General features: G+C 38.5%; 2 protein-coding genes across 13 annotated transcripts in view; one reads left to right on the top strand and one right to left on the bottom strand.

The window, feature by feature from the left end:
- The window catches only part of LOC144660113 (uncharacterized), a 24,129-nt gene extending 11,007 nt beyond the window's left edge, over positions 1-13,122 (bottom strand). The window contains exons 1-6 of one of the 12 annotated variants that reach the window (XM_078520703.1): positions 13,086-13,122; positions 12,919-12,968; positions 6,727-6,776; positions 5,780-5,829; positions 4,931-4,980; positions 3,983-4,033 (exon numbers count right to left, since the gene is read on the bottom strand). The gene's annotated coding sequence lies outside the window, so the exon portion shown is untranslated. Of the gene's footprint in view, positions 1-3,134; positions 3,185-3,302; positions 3,558-3,982; positions 4,034-4,150; positions 4,223-4,930; positions 4,981-5,098; positions 5,342-5,779; positions 5,830-6,726; positions 6,777-8,648; positions 8,880-12,918; positions 12,969-13,085 lie in introns of those variants that run through there. The other 11 variants (XM_078521286.1, XM_078521143.1, XM_078520920.1 and 8 more) reach the window with 11 other exon arrangements.
- A 7,025-nt stretch (positions 13,123-20,147) lies between these two features.
- Positions 20,148-25,162, top strand: LOC144666247 (epithelial sodium channel subunit alpha-like). Its single transcript, XM_078527689.1, has 8 exons — positions 20,148-20,278; positions 21,815-21,926; positions 22,173-22,287; positions 22,372-22,450; positions 22,598-22,655; positions 23,078-23,142; positions 23,498-23,573; positions 23,886-25,162. The coding sequence occupies exons 1-8, from the start codon at positions 20,175-20,177 to the stop codon at positions 24,054-24,056; spliced, it is 780 nt and encodes a 259-aa protein (XP_078383815.1). The 5' UTR covers positions 20,148-20,174; the 3' UTR covers positions 24,057-25,162.
- The last annotated feature ends 734 nt before the right edge of the window (positions 25,163-25,896 follow it).

Here is a 25,896-nt window from a genome sequence, read left to right on the forward strand (position 1 = left end):
ACTTCTGAGGTGTTATTCAGTTTGACTCACCTATTACTACTGCTTGCTGTTAAATTGTTATTGAAATTATTTGCAAATAGCGTTTGTGAAATTATTTGTAAAGTTGTTGATTGATTTGATTGATTGATTGATTGGCAAATTTTTTAATGTTTACTGTTTTCGGAGAATATACTGTCAAGTGTTTGGATGGTTTTTCGTAAAAAACCCAGTCTTTTAGCATTGTAACTTCGTATCTGATCTTCGAAAATATGTAATAAAATCGGTCATGAACATTGAGCCCGTACTCAAAAGGGCCGTAGTCTCTTTTATTTTTGTGTTTTTTCGACCCATGCGCAACAGCATTCTGGGAAAACTGGGGAGTACTGGTGACCAATTTTGTACCTAGAGCCTGCGATGCTTTGATGAGCGTCGAGGACGAAGTCGAAACATTATGGCGGCATCGAGAGGATCTCCGGGACCAGGGGAAGGGGGGGGGGGGAACTTCCTTTGTTACACGACTCAAAAAGTGGTCATAGCGGTGTCGGGCAACCAACAATTATATCGGCCGCTTTTGTTTCTTTCTGGATAAAATTTACGGTGAATTTCTGTTTCGTGTTACAGAGCCCAAAAAGTAAGTGTTTAGTGTTATCGAGGTACCCCCATTCAGACCCTCATAAAACCATACCAGTAAGTCTTCCCAGTGTGTGACGACGTGGTCTATAGCACTAGCGTTTATGTGAGCTTTTATTTAGTTAGTTAATGAAAAATGACACCCTCGGGGTAGTGGTTTTAAAGTACACTTCAGGAATGAATAGACAGACAGACAGATAAACGCACTCATTGAAGTGTTTGGAGTAGGTTGTTTTTATTCCTTGTTGGATAAGAATCTAAGAAGGAATTGACGTAACGTTGAAGTGGGAGTCTTAAATACTTTTCAAGCAGCCGAGGGCCTTAACAGTAAAATAAATTACATTCTTCGGTAGGACTTAATGCTGATACCAATTTGTGATTGTCGTTTTGTTCTTCCCCCCGTTAGTTTGGAGAAATGTTTATAAACGTGCTCAAGTATTCATCATAGGGCCTGTTCGCACTAGGACGAAAAATTTGGTTTGGTGTTCACAAAAAAATTGGAAATTTTGTACCTGCGAATTTTTTGGTTTTTGTGGGCGCGTTCGCACTTGAGACATGCAAATTATTTGTGAAACCACAAAAATCAATCGAATCGAAATACAAACCAAGTTTCGTGCACGTTCCTTAAATTTTTTCGTTTTATAGTCAGGAAGAAACGTTCGAATGATTCGAAGCGCCTTCTTTTTGGAAGAACTGCTGCTGGCTAGCGAGTTGAGAATCGTAAACTCGCTGGCATGAATTGACTGTGCTGTGACCGTACCTTGTCCGCCTGAGAGTCGAATTGATAGCCATATATATATAGTTGAAGCAGAGTTGAACAACTGGATAGGATGCATTCTGTACAAACGAACGGGAATCGGTGTTTCTCTCCTCTATAATTCATCTTTTCTGAAGCTACCGCCGTAAAATAGCAGCGTAAACATTGATTTGCTTCGGATCAATTTTGACATTTGATGACTCGATGAAGGTTAACTGTCAAGGAACAATAGATTTTCTCGCCTGACAAAAAAATTCACGGCCTCCAAAGCTAGTCGACGGCATCTTTGAAGTTTGGTGGCTCTTGCGAAAATTTTGGTGGGTGAAAAATATCGTTCGCACTTAAAAAAGCTTTGTGTTGACAGGATTTTTTTGTAAAACAAACAAAATTTCGCGTAGTGCGAACAGGCCCATAGACAGTGTATCTAAACAGAACAAGACTTGAATTTCACACTCGTCGCCTAATAACGCAAAGAGGTCTGAATCTTATGCAATTTTGATGGTCTCTCAGCGACCACCCTTGGTGCAAGAAAAATTGGTCGCTTAACTGAGGTGGTCACTTACGAGAGAGTTTTTGAAACAGTATTTGACTGAGAATTAAAACGGTTATTTACAAAGTGGTCGCTTACAGGAAGTGGTCGCTTAAGAGAGTGGTCGTTAAGAGAGAGATTGTAACTTGATGGTTTTTAAGACAGACACACGATCACTGCAAGTTACAGTAACATAAGCCATTTCGATTTCATACTGAGTATTTTATGTACAGTGTTTGTCAAATTGTTTATCTTTATAAATATGTCTGGTGGGTGCTTTAGCCGAGAAACGCTTAACAATTTGTACGAAGTCATACTGTTAGGTCTTTATCCAAGTAATTTTGCTTACTCCTGAGGGTAAAATAAAAACATTCGCTACAACTTAGCCTTGAAATTTGGATGCTACCTCGAATAATTTTGAAGTTCAAAGGTAATAGATATCTGTGGAAGATGACTTTCGCCGTTCACCTAACGTAGTCAAGTTGCCTACTTCCTGCCAATTATTTGACAATTAGTAGAATTCAAATAAAAATATAGAACTGAGCAAGCTTAAATATTTTCCAATTAATCTTAAAATAATTAAATGGATATAAGAAGAACCTTTACAGAAAATGTACATATAAATCCCGGGATAAATTTGTTTGTCGAGTGCCGTACGCTGGCGAGGTTGATTGAAAAATGAGCCATCACAGGGCTTCCCTGGGAAGCCCCCTTTTATAGCTCGCCTTCGTGTTTAACGGTAAAATAAATTATGTTGATAAAAATTGTGATTGTCGTTTTGTTCTTACCCCTTTAGTTTGGAGAAAAGTTTATAAACGTGCTCAAATATTCATCATATACAGTGTAATACTATGTAAACAGAACAAGACTTGAATTTCACACTCGTCGCCTTACGCCAAGAGGTCTGAATCTTATGCAATTTTGATTTCCAATTTCAGTTAAGAGGAGAATATATGTTCTCTCAGCGATCACCCTTGGTGCAAGAAACAGTGGTCGCTTAAGTGAGGTGGTCACTTACGAGAGAGTTTTTGAAACAGTATTTGACTGAGAAACAAAACGGTTATTTACAAAGTGGTCGCCTACGGGAAGTGGTCGCTTAAGAGAGTGGTCGTTAAGAGAGAGACTGTAACTTGATGGTATTTAAAATAAACACTAAACGGTGTCAATTTGGTTACCGTGATACCGTCGATTCTTGTCCAAAAATGTTAGCAATAAATAGATTTAAAAAATGACACTTACGTTTTGGTATAATCCAAATGAAGTTGAAACTGGCAAATCAATGCTGTGGGCTGAGAACAAAACAACAGCAGTAAAAATAAGATAGTCGACTTTCTACTGTAGGTAGAGATTAAGACAAAAACATCTGCAACAAATGGTCAAAAACTTGAAAAAAACATAAAAAAATACCAGTAAGTCTTCCCAGTGTGTGACGACGTGGTCTGTAGCACTAGCGTTTATACGAGCTTTGATTTAGTTAGTTAATGAAAAATGACACCCATCTCTCAGGGTGACATTCCTTCACGTCCGTACGCTGGTGAGGTTGATTGACAAATGAGCCATGGGCTTCCCTGGCAAGCCCCCTTTTATAGCGCGCCTTCGTGTTTAACAGTAAAATAAATTATGTTGCTACAATCTGCGATTGTCGTTTTGTTCTTCCCTCGTTAGTTTTGAGAAATGTTTATAAACGTGCTCAAATAGCCATCAAAAACAGTGTATGTAAACAGAACAAGACTTGAATTTCACACTCGTCGCCTTACGCAAAGAGGTCTGAATGTTTTGCAATTTTGCATGATTTCCAAATCCGGTTGAAAGGAGAATATATGTTTCTCAGCGACTACCCTTGGTGCAAGAAACAGTGGTCGCTTAAGTGAGGTGGTCACTTACGAGAGAGTTTTTAAAACAGTATTCGACTGAGAAACAAAACTGTTATTTACAAAGTGGTTGCTTAAGAGAGTGTTTGCTAAGAGAGAGACTGTAACTTGACGGTATTTAAAATAAATACTAAACGGTGTCAATTTGGTTACCGTGATACCGTCGATTCTTGTCCAAAAATGTTAGCAATAAATAAATTTAAAAAACGGCACTTACGTCTTGGTATAATCCAAATGAAGTTGAAACTGGCAAATCAATGCTGTGGGCTGAGAACAAAACAACAGCAGTAAAAATCAGATTCTTGACTTTCTACTGTAGGTAGAGATTAAGACAAAAACATCTGCACCAAATGGTCAAAAACTTGAAAAAACATAAAACCATACCAGTAAGTCTTCCCAGTGTGTGACGAAGTGGTCTGTAGCACTAGCGTTTATGCGAGCTTTTATTTAGTTAGTTAATGAAAAATGACACCCTCGGGGTAGTGGTTTTAAAGTACACTTCAGGAATGAATAGACAGACAGACAGAAAGACGCACTCATTGAAGTGTTTGGAGTAGGTTGTTTTTATTCCTTGTTGGATAAGAAGGAATTGACGTAACGTAGAAGTGGGAGTCTTAAAGAATTTTCAAGCAGCCCAGGGCCTTAACAGTAAAATAAATTACATTCTTCGGTGGGACTTAATGCTGATACCAATTTGTGATTGTCGTTTTGTTCTTCCCCCCGTTAGTTTGGAGAAATGTTTATAAACGTGCTCAAATATTCATCATATACAGTGTATGTAAACAGAACAAGACTTGAATTTCACACTCGTCGCCTTACGCAAAGAGGTCTGAATCTTATGCAATTTTGATTTCCAACTTCAGTTAAGAGGAGAATATCTGTTCTCTCAGCGATCACCCTTGGTGCAAGAAACAGTGGTCGCTTAACTGAGGTGGTCACTTATGAGAGAGTTTTTGAAACAGTATTTGACTGAGAAACAAAACGGTTATTTACAAAGTGGTCGCCTACGGGAAGTGGTCGCTTAAGAGAGTGTTTGCTAAGAGAGAGACTGTAACTAGATGGTTATTAAATTAAATACTAAACGGTGTCAATTTGGTTACCGTGATACCGTCGATTCTTGTCCAAAAATGTATGCAATAAATAAATTTAAAAAACGGCACTTACGTCTTGGTATAATCCAAATGAAGTTGAAACTGGCAAATCAATGCTGTGGGCTGAGAACAAAACATCAGCAGTAAAAATCAGATTCTTGACTTTCTACTGTAGGTAGAGATTAAGAAAAAAACATCTGCACCAAATAGTCAAAAACTTGAAAAAAACATAAAAAAATACCAGTAAGTCTTCCCAGTGTGTGACGACGTGGTCTGTAGCACTAGCGTTTATACGAGCTTTGATTTAGTTAGTTAATGAAAAATGACACCCATCTCTCAGGGTGACATTCCTTCACGTCCGTACGCTGGTGAGGTTGATTGACAAATGAGCCATGGGCTTCCCTGGCAAGCCCCCTTTTATAGCGCGCCTTCGTGTTTAACAGTAAAATAAATTATGTTGCTACAATCTGCGATTGTCGTTTTGTTCTTCCCTCGTTAGTTTTGAGAAATGTTTATAAACGTGCTCAAATAGCCATCATATACAGTGTATGTTAACAGAACAAGACTTGAATTTCACGCTCGTCGCCTTACGCAAAGAGGTCTGAATGTTTTGCAATTTTGCATGATTTCCAAATCCGGTTGAAAGGAGAATATATGTTTCTCAGCGACTACCCTTGGTGCAAGAAACAGTGGTCGCTTAAGTGAGGTGGTCACTTACGAGAGAGTTTTTAAAACAGTATTTGACTGAGAAACAAAACTGTTATTTACAAAGTGGTTGCTTAAGAGAGTGTTTGCTAAGAGAGAGACTGTAACTTGACGGTATTTAAAATAAATACTAAACGGTGTCAATTTGGTTACCGTGATACCGTCGATTCTTGTCCAAAAATGTTAGCAATAAATAAATTTAAAAAACGGCACTTACGTCTTGGTATAATCCAAATGAAGTTGAAACTGGCAAATCAATGCTGTGGGCTGAGAACAAAACAACAGCAGTAAAAATAAGATAGTCGACTTTCTACTGTAGGTAGAGATTAAGACAAAAACATCTGCAACATATGGTCAAAAACTTGAAAAAACATAAAACCATACCAGTAAGTCTTCCCAGTGTGTGACGACGTGGTCTGTAGCACTAGCGTTTATGCGAGCTTTTATTTAGTTAGTTAATGAAAAATGACACCCTCGGGGTAGTGGTTTTAAAGTACACTTCAGGAATGAATAGACAGACAGACAGAAAGACGCACTCATTGAAGTGTTTGGAGTAGGTTGTTTTTATTCCTTGTTGGATAAGAAGGAATTGACGTAACGTAGAAGTGGGAGTCTTAAAGAATTTTCAAGCAGCCCAGGGCCTTAACAGTAAAATAAATTACATTCTTCGGTGGGACTTAATGCTGATACCAATTTGTGATTGTCGTTTTGTTCTTCCCCCCGTTAGTTTGGAGAAATGTTTATAAACGTGCTCAAATATTCATCATATACAGTGTATGTAAACAGAACAAGACTTGAATTTCACACTCGTCGCCTTACGCAAAGAGGTCTGAATCTTATGCAATTTTGATTTCCAACTTCAGTTAAGAGGAGAATATCCGTTCTCTCAGCGATCACCCTTGGTGCAAGAAACAGTGGTCGCTTAACTGAGGTGGTCACTTACGAGAGAGTTTTTGAAACAGTATTTGACTGAGAAACAAAACGGTTATTTACAAAGTGGTCGCCTACGGGAAGTGGTCGCTTAAGAGAGTGGTCGTTAAAAGAGAGACTGTAACTAGATGGTTATTAAATTAAATACTAAACGGTGTCAATTTGGTTACCGTGATACCGTCGATTCTTGCCCGAAAATGTTAGCAATAAATAGATTTAAAAAACGGCACTTACGTCTTGGTATAATCCAAATGAAGTTGAAACTGGCAAATCAATGCTGTGGGCTGAGAACAAAACATCAGCAGTAAAAATCAGATTCTTGACTTTCTACTGTAGGTAGAGATTAAGACAAAAACTCCCGCAACAAAATTAATGGTCAAAAACTTGATAAAACATAAAACCATACCATTGAGTATTCACAGTGTGTGACGACGTGGTCCGTCGAACTAGCGTTTATGTGAGCTTGTCAAATTGTTTATCTTTATAAATATGTCTGGTGGGTGCTTTAGCCGAAAAACGCTTCACAATTTGTACGAAGTCATACTGTTAGGTCTTTATCCAAGTAATTTTGCTTACTCCTGAGGGTAAAATAAAAACATTCGCTACAACTTAGCCTTGAAATTTGGATGCTACCTCAAATAATTTTGAAGTTCAAAGGTAATAGATATCTGTGGAAGATGACTTTCGACGATCACCTAACGTAGTCAAGTTGCTTACTTCCTGCCAATTATCTGACAATTAGTAGAATTCAAATGAAAATATAGAACTGAGCAAGCTTAAATATTTTCCAATTTGTTCTTAAAATAATTTAATGGATATAAGAAGAACCTTTACAGAAAATGTACATATAAATCCCGGGATAAATTTGTTTGTCGAGTGCCATCTCTCACGGTGACATTCCTTCACGTCCGTACGCTGGCGAGGTTGATTGAAAAATGAGCCATCACAGGGCTTCGCTGGGAAGCCCCCTTTTATAGCTCGCCTTCGTGTTTAACGGTAAAATAAATTATGTTGATAAAAATTGTGATTGTCGTTTTGTTCTTCCCCCGTTAGTTTGGAGAAAAGTTTATAAACGTGCTCAAATATTCATCATATACAGTGTAATACTATGTAAACAGAACAAGACTTGAATTTCACACTCGTCGCCTTACGCCAAGAGGTCTGAATCTTATGCAATTTTGATTTCCAATTTCAGTTAAGAGGAGAATATATGTTCTCTCAGCGATCACCCTTGGTGCAGGAAACAGTGGTCGCTTAAGTGAGGTGGTCACTTACGAGAGAGTTTTTGAAACAGTATTTGACTGAGAAACAAAACGGTTATTTACAAAGTGGTTGCTTAAGAGAGTGTTTGCTAAGAGAGAGACTGTAACTTGATGGTATTTAAGAGCGGAATTCTCTATCTTTTTAGAATTTTCGGACAAAAAGGTTAAAATCGAATTTTTTTTTATTACGCCAAAAAGACCCTTTGAGTGAACTATTTTTGAAAATATTATGTAAAACTTCCAGCTAGTTTAATTTTTTGAGAAAACGAGGAAAGTTTGTAATTCGAGCTCATGCTGTCTGAACACCGAGGAAAACTAATTAATTGACAGCAATTTCGTGGCATTTTCGATGCGCTCGTTCTCAACTTCAGAAACTTGCCTTGAGTTCATTTTTACATGAGTATTTAACCATCCCTAGGTCTTCCTTTTAAACAGAAAATCTTCCTGAAATATGTAATTGTTGACACATTTTCACCGCGTTAAAAATTCTATCGATCGCAATTTAATTTACACACCGAATTTGACCTAACTTCAGAGGGCTAGAACACCAAGGGTATACGCTTCTATCGGTAAAACATGGGTTCTTTGGAAAGCCCTATTCTTCCTTCTTATCATATCCAAAGCGTTAGTTTGGCCCGTAAAAAGTGAGTGCGCTAGCACGAAAAATATACAGGCATTTTTCACATGTTTCCGCCATAATTTCCGCATTCTGCAGTCAACCGGATAACGTTGAACTTAATTGTTAAAACGAATTAAATTTGGTCTTATGCTTCGCCGTTATCAGTTTCAATGAGTTTAATTTTTTGCTACAAAACTACAATATCTCAATTTTTAACAGAAAGGAACAGTTTTAATAAAAAGAAATAAATAAAGCAACAAACAAGACATGCTCACCTTCATTGTGCCGCCATTAATTTATGCGAGGGAAGAGAATTGTCGCTGTACATGTATGTTGTTTTCATTTCCACTGAAGCGTTTCCTTGCACTTCTCTGTTTTTAAATATAAGAATACCCTTTTTACGCATATACATCTCAATTTAGACGACATTCCTGACATTTAGCAAGAATCTTATCCACCAAAACGGCAAATTCGTGCTATGTGCTGTTTGACTATACTCGTCACGCAAGAGAATTTATTGATATCATATTTCCAACACAAGTTGACGTGACGTAGGGACGGACCATTGAAATAACCGGTGGGGTGTTGACTTTTTCCAAAAAAAAACTGTTTCAAGAAAAAAGGGATGTGACATAGTGCATTGTTGAAAAAACAAATAATGCAAAGAAAGAACCAAAACGAGCAGTAGTTGTCATCTTTTAGCGGAGGAGTTTTGGGGTGGGAGAAGGTTTCGTATTAGAAATTTTGGATTTTGTGGGGTGAACAGGGGAAAAACGTTCTGATAAAGAGAGGGGAGATACATTCAACAGGCATAATCAAATCCCTCCCTGACTCAACCCCATTCAAACTGAATGGTCCCAGGAGCCCCCAAATGCCGCTTAATACAGAAAACAACTGACCAGAGAAATGAATTTCAGTTATGATATTTATAATAATTCTTGCGTATAAAATCTTACATGCGTTACGACTGAAGGCCTGTATCTTTAGGCAAAAACTAAACGTCATACAATGCTTGTGCCCTGGAATATAATCCTACAGACAAGTAGGCCCACTAACCCCCTTCCAGCTAATGGTCACTAATAGGTCACAAACAGCAACTTAGCGGAAAATTATTAAATTAATCGATTTGCTATATGTGATAGATATAGACGTGCACTGTTCTTCTTACAGACCTGGTGAAATTTTGTCCGCGAAACAAGCCGTAGCCTGATCCCGCGGGTTTGATATAGCTTCAGGCAGTCGGTTTATAGTTCAGGTATTAGTTTTGGAGCAGCGCAAAAAATAAATAAATAAATATATCAATAAATAAATAAGTAAATAAATAATTTAATCAAACAATATATATATATAATATATATATGTGTAAAAATAAATAGAAAAGAAAGAGTTTTGGGTTGTTCTGATAGACAGGGAGAATGAATAAATTTTTCCGCTACTTCGCCTGCAGAAAACCCTTGCAACTTTTTCCGCTTGCCTTTATTCTCGTTAATCGCATTTTTTCGTGCTACTCCCAAAGTGTTCACCAGGGTTCTTGGTCAGCTACAAGCAAAAGAAATTAGCAATGGTCGTCCGGTTTACGTTTGGCGGATAAAATTTCAGCCGCCGCATGGTTTAAATTACCGTATTTTCTCGATTAAACGCCGGACCTCGATTAAACGCCGGCCTCGTATAAAAGCCGGGTCAAAATTGCTTATTTTTTAATAAACGCCGGGAGTGTTCGTTCGTTGCTATGAATGGCACTAGTACGGTATGCTACTTTGGAATTTTCAATGAACGCTGGCGTAACGTAGCTAGGATGGACGTTGTACAACAAAATATAACCTTATTCACCTAGCAGATTTCGCATTCCTGTCTTTCTTACTGACGCATTTTCGTTCTTGTGTTAGTGCTTACAGGCGTTGAAATCACGAGAAACCCTCAGTTCGAGGCGTTTATGAACTTAAAACTTTGTATCCATAACCTTTAACTTCGTGCTCTTTTGTGTAGTTAAAATACCGTTTATGTTCCTTTTGTCATAAATCATGGTTGCAACATAAACGTGTTCAATACGTAATAATAAACCTTTGGGAAACTGTAAAACTTAGATGGCCAGGGAAAGTTTTTCGGGGCAAAACGAAGAGCAAAATCGCCTTGCTTTGAAAAACTGCCCCTTGGTCTCGGAGATCGACTGAAAGCAAATCAATCTGAAAATTTGACAGAAATTTGCCTTCCGTTAATAAACGCTCGGCCCGGATTAAACCCCGGCTTCAAATAAACGCCGGGTCCACCAATCCAAGTTCGAAATAATCGCCGGGGGTGCTTAATTGAGAAAATACGGTAATACAAAAATAGGGAACATCATGATCTGACATACAAATACGAGGTGTAGCCACCCTACACCTGTAAGAAGTATAGTTGACGTCTATTAGTGTCACACATAAATAGATCAAAATACACTGTTTTTATTTATAAGAATCTAGTTAATAAGAAAACTGTGGGGTATGCCCCCAGAACCGCTGGCAGCTCGCGCCTCCGGCGCTCACGTGCCCCTCTTCCCTTATTTTACCTTTGCTACGGCACTGACATGATCAATAGATACCCATTGCGTACTAAACGGAAATGTTAAACCATATAAACGAGTATTAGAATGTTCATAAGAATATTTTCATACTAAATTCAGCAAAAAACCTGAGTCGAAAACAACAGATTTATCTAATGGGCGTACAATTAAATATAGACAACTGAAAGCAAGGCTGATCGTATATTACGTGAAAGGTTGACTTGGCGAGACACCACCGCGACTAGAACCGATACAGAAGATTGCAACCGCAGACAGCTTTCTCGTTCTTATTGGGACTCAATGCGGTGTAGCAAATCTAAATGACACCAGCTCGAAGAGCCAACGCAAATATATTGCCCAATAACCCGTACACTGTATCAAGTTCCGTACTTTGCTGGAGGAGGGTGGGAGCAAACATTTTTGGCCTACTTGTCTGGAGGATTTTATTCTAGGGCACAAGCATTGCAGCGACATTTGGGGGCTCCTGGGACCGTTTAGTTTGCCGATGGGGTTAAAGGGAAGGGATTTGATTATGCCTGTTAAATATATTGTCCATTTCTTTATCAGAACGTCTTCCCCTGTTCCCCCACAAAATCCAAATGTTAAATACGACCCCACCACCCCCCCCTGTTCCCCCACAAAATCCAAATGTTAAATACGACCCCACCACCCCCCCCCCCCCCGCAAAAAAAAAAAAAAAAAAAAAAATCCTCCTTTAAAAGATGACGACTACTTCTCGTTTTGGTTCTTTCTTTACCTTATTTTTTTTAACTATGCATTATGTCACATCCCTTTTTTCTTGAAACAGTTTTTTTGGAAAAAGTCAACACCCCACCGGTTATTTCAATGGTCCGTCCCTACGTCACGTCAACTTGTGTTGGAAATATGATATCAATAAATTCTCTTGCGTGACGAGTATAGTCAAACAGCACATAGCACGAATTTGCCGTTTTGGTGGATAAGATTCTTGCTAAATGTCAGGAATGTCGTCTAAATTGAGATGTATATGCGTAAAAAGGGTATTCTTATATTTAAAAACAGAGAAGTGCAAGGAAACGCTTCAGTGGAAATGAAAACAACATACATGTACAGCGACAATTCTCTTCCCTCGCATAAATTAATGGCGGCACAATGAAGGTGAGCATGTCTTGTTTGTTGCTTTATTTATTTCTTTTTATTAAAACTGTTCCTTTCTGTTAAAAATTGAGATATTGTAGTTTTGTAGCAAAAAATTAAACTCATTGAAACTGATAACGGCGAAGCATAAGACCAAATTTAATTCGTTTTAACAATTAAGTTCGACATTATCCGGTTGACTGCAGAATGGAAATTATGGCGGAAACATGTGAAAAATGCCTGTATATTTTTCGTGCTAGCGCACTCACTTTTTACGGGCCAAACTAACGCTTTGGATATGATAAGAAGGAAGAATAGGGCTTTCCAAAGAACCCATGTTTTACCGATAGAAGCGTATACCCTTGGTGTTCTAGCCCTCTGAAGTTAGGTCAAATTCGGTGTGTAAATTAAATTGCGATCGATAGAATTTTTAACGCGGTGAAAATGTGTCAACAATTACATATTTCAGGAAGATTTTCTGTTTAAAAGGAAGACCTAGGGATGGTTAAATACTCATGTAAAAATGAACTCAAGGCAAGTTTCTGAAGTTGAGAACGAGCGCATCGAAAATGCCACGAAATTGCTGTCAATTAATTATTTTTTCTCGGTGTTCAGACAGCATGAGCTCGAATTACAAACTTTCCTCGTTTTCTCAAAAAATTAAACTAGCTGGAAGTTTTACATAATATTTTCAAAAATAGTTTACCCAAAGGGTCTTTTTGGCGTAATAAAAAAAAATTCGATTTTAACCTTTTTGTCCGAATATTCTAAAAAGATAGAGAATTTCGCTCTTAAAATAAATACTAAACGGTGTCAATTTGGTTACCGTGATACCGTCGATTCTTGTCCAAAAATGTATGCAATAAATAAATTTAAAAAACGGCACTTACGTCTTGGTATAATCCAAATGAAGTTGAAACTGGCAAATCAATGCTGTGGGCTGAGAACAAAACAACAGCAGTAAAAATAAGATAGTCGACTTTCTACTGTAGGTAGAGATTAAGACAAAAACATCTGCAACAAATGGTCAAAAACTTGATAAAACATAAAACCATACCAGTAAGTCTTCCCAGTGTGTGACGACGTGGTCTGTAGCACTAGCGTTTATGTGAGCTTTTATTTAGTTAGTTAATGAAAAAATGACACCCTCGGGGTAGTGGTTTTTAAGTACACTTCAGGAATGAATAGACAGACAGACAGATAGACGCACTCATTGAAGTGTTTGGAGTAAGTTGTTTTTATTCCTTGTTGGATAAGAAGGAATTGACGTAACGTAGAGGTGGGAGTCTTAAAGAATTTTCAAGTAGCCGAGGGACTTAACAGTTAAATAAATTACATTGTATTCATCCTTCTTTTTTTATATTATCTTGATTGTAAAGCCTCACGTCTGTTCAGTCTAATATTAATAAAGAGTTCATTCGTTCATCCATTTATTCAATCATTCTTTCATTTTTCGTTCATTCATTCATTCATTCATTCATTCAATCATTTATTCATTCATTCATTTATTCATTCATTCAGTCATTCATTCATCCAGTCATCCGTTCATTCTATCATTCTTTCATTCACTCATTGATTCATTCATTCAATACGAGAAGTTCAGATTTGATAGATATGAAAAGAGAAGACAAGACAAGTTTTTGACGCATATGTATTATTGCTTCTACTAACAACGCTAAGAATAGTTCGTACAGTGTTTTGTGCGGCGATCGTGAATATTGGCATGTCCGGTTAATCATATATATAAGAGTGCCAGCAAACTAGATCGACAACAATCTTCCATTTCCAACAGTAACTTTCTGCAACTTTAATGCTATCAAGCGAAATTCACTTTAAACCGCAGCGCACAGAAACGCGGGATTTCTAGAAGAAGTCTTTTCAATTGAACTTGCCTGAAGTCCAGAAACAGTGACTTTGAAAGTATACCATCGTTATCTAGTTTAATAACGGACTCATAATTTTCTTTTGGTTTCCATGTTTGCTTGACAAGACTCACTTTACCATTTGTTGCAAAAAACCTCTTGTTCCAAGCTAAGTTTACTGATTACGTATAGAACAAGCATCAAGGACACTGGATAGTTTAAAATACTGGATGATAACTGCAAATGCCACTGAATCATTACTATGTAGCGACGATGTTGTTATAATTGGCTCAGTGAGTTTAAGCTATATATTTTTCTTTTTTCCCAAATTAGCGAGAAATGCATCGAGGAAATTGCATGGGAGAAACCGAAGAGCCAATGATGACCCAACCTCTGTAAGGGACCGGTCATTATTTATCGCCTGGGGGGGAGCGGAGGATTTTAGGGGGGATCACTTGAATTATAGATGAACAGAAGGGGGGATCAGTCGTAACTGAGAGGCCAAAAGGGGGAATCACGGAAAATTTTGGCAGGATTCAGATGCGGGACCACTCAAATCTGTTTGGATAATACAAGTTTGAGAGCATACAAAATAAATGCGCCCTTTCTACTGGGATATGATTGCATTTGCGGTCTCAATTTGTTCTAACACAACTTTATTTAAAAAACGGAAGCTCTCACACTGGGGAATGTGCACATTTCAATTTATATCTAGAACGTTTCTTTTATATTTTTCCTTTAAAAAGGTGCTTAGCTACTGCTAATATTCATCTTTGAACATGACAGGTGAATTCTAAATTGTGAACCATAACCCCTGATAACTGAAACCAAGAGAAACATTGTGAAATAGCATGTTTGTTTAAAGGAGCAATGTCACGGCAGTCTACGTAATTTTTTTTTATTACTTCCAAACGGAAGGAAACCTCAAAATAATAGTTTTCTAACATAGAAAAACAACAAAGGAGTAATAAAAATGCAAAAATAACCGAGGTTGGTTTCGACTGACGAAGATTAGGACGGATTAGGACGGATTACAAACAACAAACTTGAAAAAACTTGCCATTTTTTTCAAGACGCGTTGTCCGCGACGTAGCTGCTTTAAACATGAAGCATTTGTCGCCTCTCCTGGAGATTGATCCGCGCTCGTGTAAACCCGTAGGAGCGGACTGAGGTTTCGGGTACAACGCAGTCTTTGTGCTTTTTCTAAATAGGCGAACTCATCGCCTTCGAATGCAACTCTTTATTATGCCTGAAATGAACTTATTAATGTTTTGGCACACTCCGTATTTCTCACTCTTTAGAACATTATTCGCTTTGTGTGACAGCTCCTCTATCTTATCAATGTTTGCGCCTATCGCATTTGCTGTTGTTCAAGCAGCTAGTTCCTGAACCCAGATTACTTGCGACGAAACACAGACTCGTAAATCTGTTGGCAATGCTGTTAAAAAAACTTCAATTTCGTGGAGTGTTGGTTTGGCAGAAGATATTTTTGCCAGGGCTCCATAACTGGTAACTGAATATGAGTGCAAAGACATTGAGGGGGGGGGGGGGATCACGAAAGTTATCAATAGTAATGAGGGGGATCACTTCATGGAATAATGTTTAAAGGGGGGATCAGCTAAATTTTACCATGTTTATACCAAAATCCTCCGCTCCCCCCCCCCCCCCCCAGGCGATAAATAATGACCGGTCCCTAAGCACCGCTCCGCCAACTCTTGACATTTCCTCGAATGATGATGATAACTGTGGTATTGTATGACCGAAAGTGCAGTGTGGGAAATAGAGCGAGCACATGGTTTGAGTTGAATCTGGTTTCCGTGTGTTTACCTTACTAACTAGGGTTTAATCCGAATGTTCACCACTCGTGAAACACTACAATTGGCGACGAGGATAAACTGGTAGAGGACGCGTCTGTTTGAATGAAAGTTATGGCGACAAACGACGAACCTCGCGGAATACAGCCATTTGATTGTCGAGGAGATAGCACGAGTGTGGGGCCAAGATGGCGGCGATGGAGAAAGGCATTTCAATTTTATGTCGATGGTCGTGGGATCACAGTAGCCGCTCGAAAAAAGGCGTTACTCTTACACTGTGCAGGAATGGAAGTTCAAGATATCTTCGAAACCTTAACGGATCCAGGCGCACCGGAAGGGGAAGATGACAATGTTTACCTGGCTGCAATTCGAACACTCGATGCATATTTTACGCCACAAGTGAATGTGCCGTACGAGCGACACATGTTTCGCCAAATGAAGCAAGAAGAAAATGAAACGGTCGATCAATTTGTTGTAAGGCTGAGTAATCAAGCTGCGAATTGTGAATTTGGCACTTCGAAGAATGAGCAAATACGTGATCAAATTATCGATAAATGCAAGTCCACAGAGCTTCGGCGAAAACTTCTGGCAAAAGGACAAGATTTGACATTAACAGAAACGCAGAAAATTGCTCGATCTCTGGAGGTGTCGCAGACCCAAGCGAAACAGATCGAAGGCGATGCAAGTGCAACTGTTAGTGCCATAAAAGAAGACAACAAACCCAAAAGGAGTGACAGAAGTGATCAAACGAAGAGTCTGAAATGTTACCGATGTGGACGAAGTGGTCATTTCGCACGTGACAAGCATTGCCCGGCAAGATCTCAAACGTGTTCAAAGTGTCATATGACAGGACATTTTGCCTCAGTTTGCAAAACAAATCAAGAGCAGAAGAAAAAGAACAAGAGAAAACAAGATGGTCGGGGGAAAGTTAACTGCGTGGAGGATGGTGAAGATGATGATTATGCTTTTGCTGTAGGATCGGGTGACTCGTGTAACAGGAGTGGATCAGAGACTGTTGATTTACAAGTGGGAGGTGTGATTCTAAATGGAGTTCTCATTGACTCGGGGTCATCGTGCAATATTATTGACCAGAATACATGGGAACAATTAAAGCTGAAAGGTGTAAAGTGCAAATCAGAGAAGACAAATCAGAAATTGTATCCTTATGGAACTTTAGAACCACTGAACACTCTGGGAAAGTTTGAGGCCTCAGTAAACTTTGCTGGAAAGGAAGTTACAGCCGACTTTATTGTAATTGGCAGCGAAGGCAGACCAATAATGGGCAGGAAGACAGCCATGGAATTGGATGTACTTAGACTGGGACCACAAGTCAATGCTGTAAGTACACCAGACATTGTTGATAAATACAAATCATGTTTTGAAGGAGTAGGCAAGCTAACTGATTATCAAGTTAAAATCCATGTGAACAAAGAAGTTAATCCAGTGGCTCAGCATCCTAGACGAGTGCCATTTAGTCTCAGAGAGAAAGTAGAGAGCAAGTTGTATGAGCTAGAGCAAATGGACATTATTAAGAAAGTACAAGGACCTACACCTTGGGTTAGCCCTATTGTAGTAGTTCCAAAACCTTCTGGTGAAATTCGATTGTGCGTTGACATGCGCAGAGCTAATGAAGCAGTTGTGAGGGAAAGGCATCCAATCCCCACTGTTGATGAAGTCCTCCAAGACATGACCCAAAGCAGTGTGTTCACAAAGTTAGACCTAAAGTGGGGCTATTATCAACTAGAACTGAGTGAAGAATCACGTGACATCACAACATTCACGACACACGCTGGACTTTATCGTTACAAACGATTGATGTTTGTAATAACATCTGCCCCTGAGATCTATCAGCATGCTATACAGCAAGCTTTGCATGGATGTGAAGGCGTGCGTAACATATCTGATGACATAATTCTTCATGCTAAAGATGACCAGGAACATGACGAGAGGCTTGAGAAGCTGTTAGAAAGATTGCAACAGAGAGGTTTGACCTTGAATCGTGAGAAGTGCAAGTTCAAGATGGCCCAGTTAGAATTCATGGGATACTTATTGTCTACACGTGGTATTGGACCAACGGAATCCAAAGTTGAAGCAGTACTCAATGCGAGAGAGCCCGAGACAGTGGCAGAAGTAAGAAGTTTTATGGGACTTGTGAATTTCAGCGCGAAATTCATACCGAATCTGGCCACAGTTGCAGAACCACTTCGACAGCTGACACGAAAAGGCGTTGCATTCAAATGGGACAAAGATCAGCGAGAAGCATTTAAAAAGTGGGGGCCAACACTGAAGGAAACACTGGCAAGTGCTGAAACATTAGCTTACTATGACAAGGATGCCAAAACAAGAGTCATTGCTGATGCAAGTCCGGTAGGACTGGGCGCTGTTCTTGCTCAAGAACAAAATGGCCAATGGAGACCAGTTTACTATGCCAGCAGAAGTCTAACTGCAGTTGAAAGAAGGTATTCTCAAACAGAACGAGAAGCTTTGGCCTTGGTTTGGGCTTGTGAAAGGTTTCATGTTTATCTGTACGGAAAACATTTTGAATTGGAAACTGATCACAGACCGCTTGAAGTGATTTACTCAAGTACATCTAAACCATCTGCAAGAATTGAACGGTGGGTTTTGCGACTCCAGCCATATGAGTTCACAGTGACATATCGTCCAGGCCCACAGAACATTGCTGATGCTTTGTCTCGTCTAACCAGAGTAGTCTCAAATGGAGAACAAAATGTGGCAGAAGAATACATTCGTTACGTTGCAGAGAATGCAGCCCCCAGAGCCATACCTATCCAGGAAATTGAAGAAGCGTCTGCTGATGATGATGAGATTACGTTGTTGAGAAAATGTGTTTAGACCAATGATTGGAGTGTTGCTGAACCAGCCTTTAAAGCTGTGAGAAATGAGTTAACTGTCCTAGGAAAGTTAGTGTTGAGAGGGACAAGATTAGTCATTCCAAGAAAGCTTCGCAAGCAAGTGTTAGATCTCGCACACGAAGGCCATCAAGGGATCGTTAAGACTAAGCAACGACTCCGCACAAAGGTATGGTGGCCTGGCATAGACCGTGAAGCAGAACAGAAGTGTAGATCGTGTCATGGTTGCCAGCTCGCTGGGAAACCGTTGCCCCCAGAACCAATGAAGAGAACGGAACTACCTACACAACCATGGCAAGACCTTGCGGCAGATCTGCTTGGACCCCTTCCTACGGGTGAATATCTGCTGGTGGTGGTTGACTATTTTAGTCGATATTTTGAAGTAGCCATTACTTAATCAGTGACTTCCGGCAAACTAATTAACTGTCTGGAAGCAATGTTTGCTACTCACGGACTACCGTTGTCGATTAAAACTGACAATGGTGCACAATTTGTGTCAGAGGAATTTGAAGCTTACCTCAAGGACAACAACATTGAACACAGAACGTCCACCCCCTTGTGGCCACAAGCCAATGGTGAGGTGGAGAGACAAAATAGAAGTCTGCTGAAAGCTATGCGAGTTGCACACAGCGAAGGGCGTGACTGGCGAAAAGAAATGCAGAAATTCTTACTTGGTTACGAAAGCACACCGCACACAACTACTGGAGTGAGTCCTGCAAAATTGTTATTTGGGAGAGAGATTCGTTCAAAGCTCCCAGGTGTGGAAGAGTTACGCTCAGATGGTAGTGAAGTGAAGTTCTGGACAGAGATCGTGAAAGAAAACAGAAAGGAAAATATTATGCTGACAACTTGAGAGGTGCTTGTGACTCTAATCTGAAAGAAAGAGACAAAGTGCTTCTACAGAAACCCAAGGCTAATAAACTGTCACTATCATTCGAAACCACACCTTTTGAAGTTGTGAAGAAGCAGGGAAGTCATGTGGAGATTAAGTCTTCTGATGGTGTCCACTACAAGAGAAATGTTACTCACCTGCAGAAGTATGTGGAGGATAACTCACATGATACGACAGCTAGCAATCCAAAAGAGACAGTAACAAAAGTCCCAGGAGCTAGTCAGGAGAAAGAACAGAGAGTTCAAACTCATCGTTATTCGTTGAGACCCAGATGCAATCGTCAACCTGATAAGCTAAAGGACTTTGAACTTGGTTAAGACTTGTTTAATGATAACTGTTTATGCAGTGGCCATTTCGTAAGGTCATTTCTCAGTTGAAATTTGTATTGTTTTAAGACTCGGACTACATTGGAACGTTTGTCTGATTTAGTGATCATTTTGTATTTTCGGAAAAAGGAGAGATTGTGGTATTGTATGACCGAAAGTGCAGTGTGGGAAATAGAGCGAGCACATGGTTTGAGTTGAATCTGGTTTCCGTGTGTTTACCTTACTAACTAGGGTTTAATCCGAATGTTCACCACTCGTGAAACACTACAATAACGATGACAATGATGATTCTGAAGAGGATGATGACTTCTGGGAAGATGAGGACAGTAGGGAATTTCAGGATCCATCTAAGAAAGATCAGCTTTTTCTCAAGAGCGAGCACATGTCCGTGCTTATGGCTATGGAAGACGAGTTAATTCTTAGTACAATGGGTCACCGTTTTGAGGACATGATGTTGTCTTGCACATACAGAGGCGTATCGTGTCGGTAAGTTATTATTTCAAAATAAAACTCCTGGTAAATCAGGATCGACTTTCTAAAGTTAAGAAGGTTTGGTAAATCAGGGATGGATTTGGAGGGGAGGGAGGGGGGGGCGAGGAGGCACGAATCAAAATGGACATCTCCTCTCAGGTAGGCTCTTACCGATAGTGCTCGTAAAAAAAGCATTAAATGCTTAAAGCAGTGCTTGTTTTTTGCCGAAAAAGTGCTAAACTAATGCTATTTTTTTTTTAAATAGTGCTGGTGGGTTACATAAAAATGCTCACATTTTTTTTCATTTTTTTAAACATAGAATATTACATTTTTCAGATTTTCAGTTACATTTTTCATTTTCTGCCTTGGCTGGCTGACTTCCATTGTTCCTCGATGACAACGTGGATGACGCCATCTTGGAACGAGTGTGATGGACTGGGTTTCTAGAAGGCAACTGCTGACCTATCAAACCTATTCCCCAGGCCTCCTCGGCTCCTTTGACTAAACTGAGGGCAAAATGCATCTGGGAGGCTTTGGACGCCATAAATAAAGTCAGATTGTGCTTTTTAAGACAAAATTAGTATGGGTAATCAAATGGTGACGAGTGAAATTAGGAAATAATTTCACGCGCGTTTTGTCAAAATTCTAATAATTTCCCGAGCCTTTAGGCGAGGGAAATTATAAGAATTTTGACAAAATGCAAGTGAAATTATTTCCTTAGTTTACGAGTATAACATTTGATTACATTTTAATATCATAGGTGACAAATTACGCTTGCAATCGTAGGTTTTTGACTAGTATAGTGCATCGCGAACTCCGAGCTTTGAAAAGTTGAAAGCATACATTTTGCTTAAGTTAACAAGTTTTTTAGTCTTTGAAGAAAACCTTTGAGAGATTCCTTTTTGCTGTTGACAAAAAGTTTCAAAGATGAATCAACCGTCACTTATTTCTCACATTATAACCATAGTTCGTCTTGAATGAACTGAAAAATTAAAGAGTAATTTGTCACCTATGATATTATACAAATAATCAGTCGAAAATCCCAAATAATGCTAGCAGTGCTTTTTGGGATAAAATGTAAAAGATAATGCTCGCGAAGCCAAATAATGCCAAAAAAGTGCTAGCACTATCGGTAAGAGCCTACTCTCAGGGTGAAATGCCATTTCCACTGCAGAGAGGAGTGAGTTTGGCTCCTGAATACGCCACAATGATTGGTCTGAAAAAGGTAGAGGTTGCCTGTGAGCATTGTGAAGTGCATTTGATAAATTGTGCTATAGAAATTTTTATTTTTGATTATTATTGCACGGATTGCTAGAAAAGCACAGGTTGTTTATGTCAAAGTATAAGGATCTTGCGTGGAGCCCTAATACTGCCTAACTGCAGCTTCCCTTCAAGTAAGCAATTGGGAATTTCGCTGCCCATTTTTGATGAAGTTTCCCTACAACGTAGTATCAACTATTTATACAATTGGTGGTGGGAAATCATTGATGCTGCTAGAGTAGACTTTTTTCGACGCCTTTTGTACTAAACTAGCTCTTTTATTTGTTTTAGGGAAATGATAAATCGAGAGGATCCCTTCGAGAGCAAGCGATGTTTACAAACTGTCTCCAAAGATGAATCTAACTTGTATACAAAACACTTTGGAGCAGTCTACTCCGCAACGGTAAGCAATTTTTTTTGCGAACTTGTACGTAAAAATTCGAAAATAAACTTAAAATGGTAAAGAATTCCAATCGTTGGGAAAATCTCATGCATAATTTAGAGACAAAACAATTAAAGTGAACAAAACTGGATATTCACAAAATAAACATATTGAGATTTCTTCTCCTCCTTTTTCCTACGTTTTATTACACTCTTGCTTGCAGTAGCTATTATACATATAAATTTAAGCCTTTCATTACATTTTCAGGCCTGTAAAGAATCTTGTTTGGCGTACAATGAACTTGAAAAGTGTGGATGTATGGAGTACAGATTTCCAGAAAGCTCCGTGTATGGCATCTGCAGCGTGACAGACAAACAAACAGGTAAACATTTGACAAAGTTTATATTCAGTGTTTGAAATGCCCTTTTATATCTTTAGGCTTACTTTTTGTTCATTGTTTTGACAGTCAAATGTCTCAGCAAGGTCCAAAAGAAGTTCAGAGGAAACAAGTTGAATTGCACCGATTCTTGTCCACCACCCTGCAGGTAAACAAAAGGCAAATTGCAAGAACTTGCAATTGCAGAACTGACAATGTCGCTCACTGATTTATCAAATACAAGCCTGACAAAAGGAATAGTATTACGTCAACTAACGCTTTATTCTTTTTTTTTTTTTTGACCTGTATTGGCCAGTGAGCAGGGTTTCAAGATGAGTACTTCGTTCGCTATTTGGCCGTCAGAGAATTACGAGGTAAAGTTTGTTTCATTTTAACGGCTTTTCTGATAAAGTGTCTTTTGGTATCAATGTCAAGATTTCTTTATTTGATATCTCTTACATGTCTTCTGTAATTAACTGTGTTTAATACCATAAGCTTAATCGAGCAAGTGTCTTGGTTCAATAAAGTAACTAAGTAATTAAATGTGTAATTTATTAATTGTAAACTGCGTGGAGAATTTCGTTAAACTAAAATGAAAGCCCTTCCTGCATGCATTGTTATAGGATATCTTCCAACTTTGTGTGTTTGATTATGATCCTAAACTGAATGCAAGTCTACTGATATGTTTCACGTGATCTAAACACAAGATGACGACATCGATTTGTTATTTTTGATGGTTCTTGTTTACTAACATCATCACTCATTATCTTGTATGTTCTTGTTTCTTGCACTTTAGCCAATTTATACGGCTGCTTTAAGAAAGGAAAACAAAATTTTACTTACCAAGGATGGATCTCACAGGTAAACAATATTGATAAAACGTTTCCTCTAAGGACGCGTTCGGTACTATTTTCCATAATATTCTAAGTACACTGGAACCCCACAGACGGACCTTCCGCGTCGGCCATACGGACTAAACCACAGTGGCCAAAACAAGTAATGAAATGTTTTTTCTTTCAAGAGGTTTCTCTCTTGTCCCGATCGGTGTCCATTTTTCTTCAGCGCCTCAATAGTATTCCTCAAACATCATATTTGCTTTCTTTCCCTGGTCTTCACCCGCCTGCTTTGGAATTATTAGACAATGGTGTTTTACGTTTTTACATATTATCAAAAATGTTAAAATCAATCACGTCTATTTCTTTTTTTATTCACATAGAAAAAATGTTTGCAAGTTGCAAGTTTTCTTTGAAGAGCTTAACTTGGAGGTGATAACAGAACAGCGATCTTATGAGGTATGCCTTATTCTGTTAAATCACGAAACTTTACAAGCATATAAGATATATTTTGGATCTCAATCCAAACGACGCACCTCCTAAAGAGTATAGTTTGAATTACAAGTTAGTAATTTATACCTGAATCGAAGTTTTGATTGAAAAGTCTCGTCTACGTGGAAGATATGCACCCTATCAGCTCCACAACTGAACTTCTCTTGATGCCTTATTTTCTTAACGTACAATTAAAAGTTTTAAATGTAAGACTACGAATGCTCAAAAAGAACAATAACACCAGACTTCAATTTTGAGACTATACTTTTCTATCAACAGATTGAAGATTTTGTGTCCGACATTGGTGGCCAGTTGGGTCTTTGGATTGGGTTCTCTGTGTTGACTGCGGCTGAGTTCTTGGAGCTTTTCATGTTACTCTTCCACGCAACGCTCAAAACCTGCAGAGCCAACAAAACACCAGAGACAAATCAGATCCCTCAGCGAATCTAGAAGAAACGCGATGGAAATGCCTTTTCTAAATACACTCTGGAGTACTTTCGTTTCGAATAATTTATTTGTTCATAGCATAATTATATTGTGGAACCAAGCACGCGCTAATTAATTTATTATTTTGTAGAAGTGGAATAAGACAGATTATCTAATACTTTACATGGAAAATTACTAAACAACTTCAATGGTCCAAAAAAAATGGAAGATTGAAATAACTTAGGTAGGGAAAAACCAATTTTCACAGAACTGATCTAAGATAATCGAGAGTGCTTTACATAAGTTAATTGATAATAATTTTTTTAAAAGATTTTTTAAGTTGTTTCCTTTTAATTTACTGAACAGTTTTAGGGCACAGGCTTAAGGAAACTAATAGGTACAAGTATAAATAACTATGCTTGAATTGTGATATCAATAGTGTCATAAGTTTTTAAGTTAACAAGGCAAAATAGAGAAAGATGTGAACAGATTTTGTTTCCTTGCCAAAATTTAAAAGCATTACACATAGCTTTTCAACCTGAACTAAATAGTGTATTATGCTAAAATATAAAATGCCTTAATTATATCAAAATCGGTTCAAGCTACTCAGTACCAATGGCTATTATAGAAGAAATTTATACAAATAAGCTGGCCAACATAGGTTGTGTCTATTTATTTACATGTGGAACATGTTGCTAAGATTTAAAAATGACAAGTGACGGTTAAACGCCTCGTACCGATACAGCTCCATAGAACTTAAAAATGAATATGAAATATTTTATTACCGACAAAGGTTAAGTTTAGCTTCAAGGACAGATGATGTTTGTACATTGTGCCCCACATGCACTTTGACTTAAGGATCATTTATCTCGATGATATTATTTTACAAACGTGAAAGTTAGTTTCTGCTCGGAAGGACCCATGTCGCTGGAGAATTCAAATGCCAAAAATGCAATTGTTCATGTTTTTCTTTTTGATTGACTGAATAACAAGAAAGATGTCAAAATGTTGTTACAATTGACCAAAACCAAACTTAAGGGAGTTGAAACGATACGATGTATCTCACTGTAAGGCAAGATGTGTTGAGATTCTTTATCGTAATATATAAATAAAACAGCTTCTATATTTTATTGAATGGTACATGTCACATCACGAATTCAGTTATTGGCAATGGGTAATTTTGTTAAATAGTAAGCAAATCACACGGGAAACAAGCGCAAATACTCAGATAGCTCACTCTACGAGATGACATGGTTACCCACTGGTTATGACATCATGACATATCCCCCATTTTGGATCTTATAATTTTCTCATGACGTCAGAAAAATAGAAATCGATACAAAATTATGCCAACCCACCAAAGAGATCCTAAAATGAACTAGTAAAAGGGCGTTTCAACCGAGAACCTTAGACCTTCGATTCTCTATTTTCAAAATAGCATGGCAAAAAAGCTAAGGCTTACTTAACGGCATATTGCAAGTAAGCCGTTGCTTTTTTGCTCAGTCGAAACGTATTTTTACAAGTTTTATTCTGACGTGTGTTTTACGTTTCACTAATACAGTGTCCGAAATATTTCAAGAATTTGTTATGTCAACTCCTTACCGTATGCAACGGTCAAAGTTCATTGTTCCGGGACTCCAGGCCCATAAGAAATCAGGGTTCTGGGCTATGTGACAAGCATTTCAGGGCTCAATGCTCTGCGGCAAAATAATGTTACAAAGGGAACGATGTGGTCTCCAAGCTCCCAGCAACAATTTTAGGGCTTCCATCATTTCCTTTACCCAAACCTCTTTGGTACCCTGAGTCATGCGATAAAATCATAGCAGCAGGTTAGGGAACACGATTACTGAGGATGAATACAAAG

Source organism: Oculina patagonica, chromosome 1 (assembly GCF_052425735.1).
Source record: "Oculina patagonica isolate OP01 chromosome 1, crgOcupat, whole genome shotgun sequence".
Classification (NCBI taxonomy): Eukaryota; Metazoa; Cnidaria; class Anthozoa; order Scleractinia; family Oculinidae; genus Oculina; species Oculina patagonica.

Excerpts from the sequence above, each read along its gene's own strand:
- LOC144666247 (XM_078527689.1), top strand. The coding sequence starts at position 20,175 with ATGTCCGTGCTTATGGCTATGGAAGACGAGTTAATTCTTAGTACAATG. Across the intron at positions 20,279-21,814 it reads TACAGAGGCGTATCGTGTCG|GGAAATGATAAATCGAGAGG; the intron begins GTAAGTTATTAT and ends TATTTGTTTTAG. Across the intron at positions 22,656-23,077 it reads GGCCGTCAGAGAATTACGAG|CCAATTTATACGGCTGCTTT; the intron begins GTAAAGTTTGTT and ends CTTGCACTTTAG.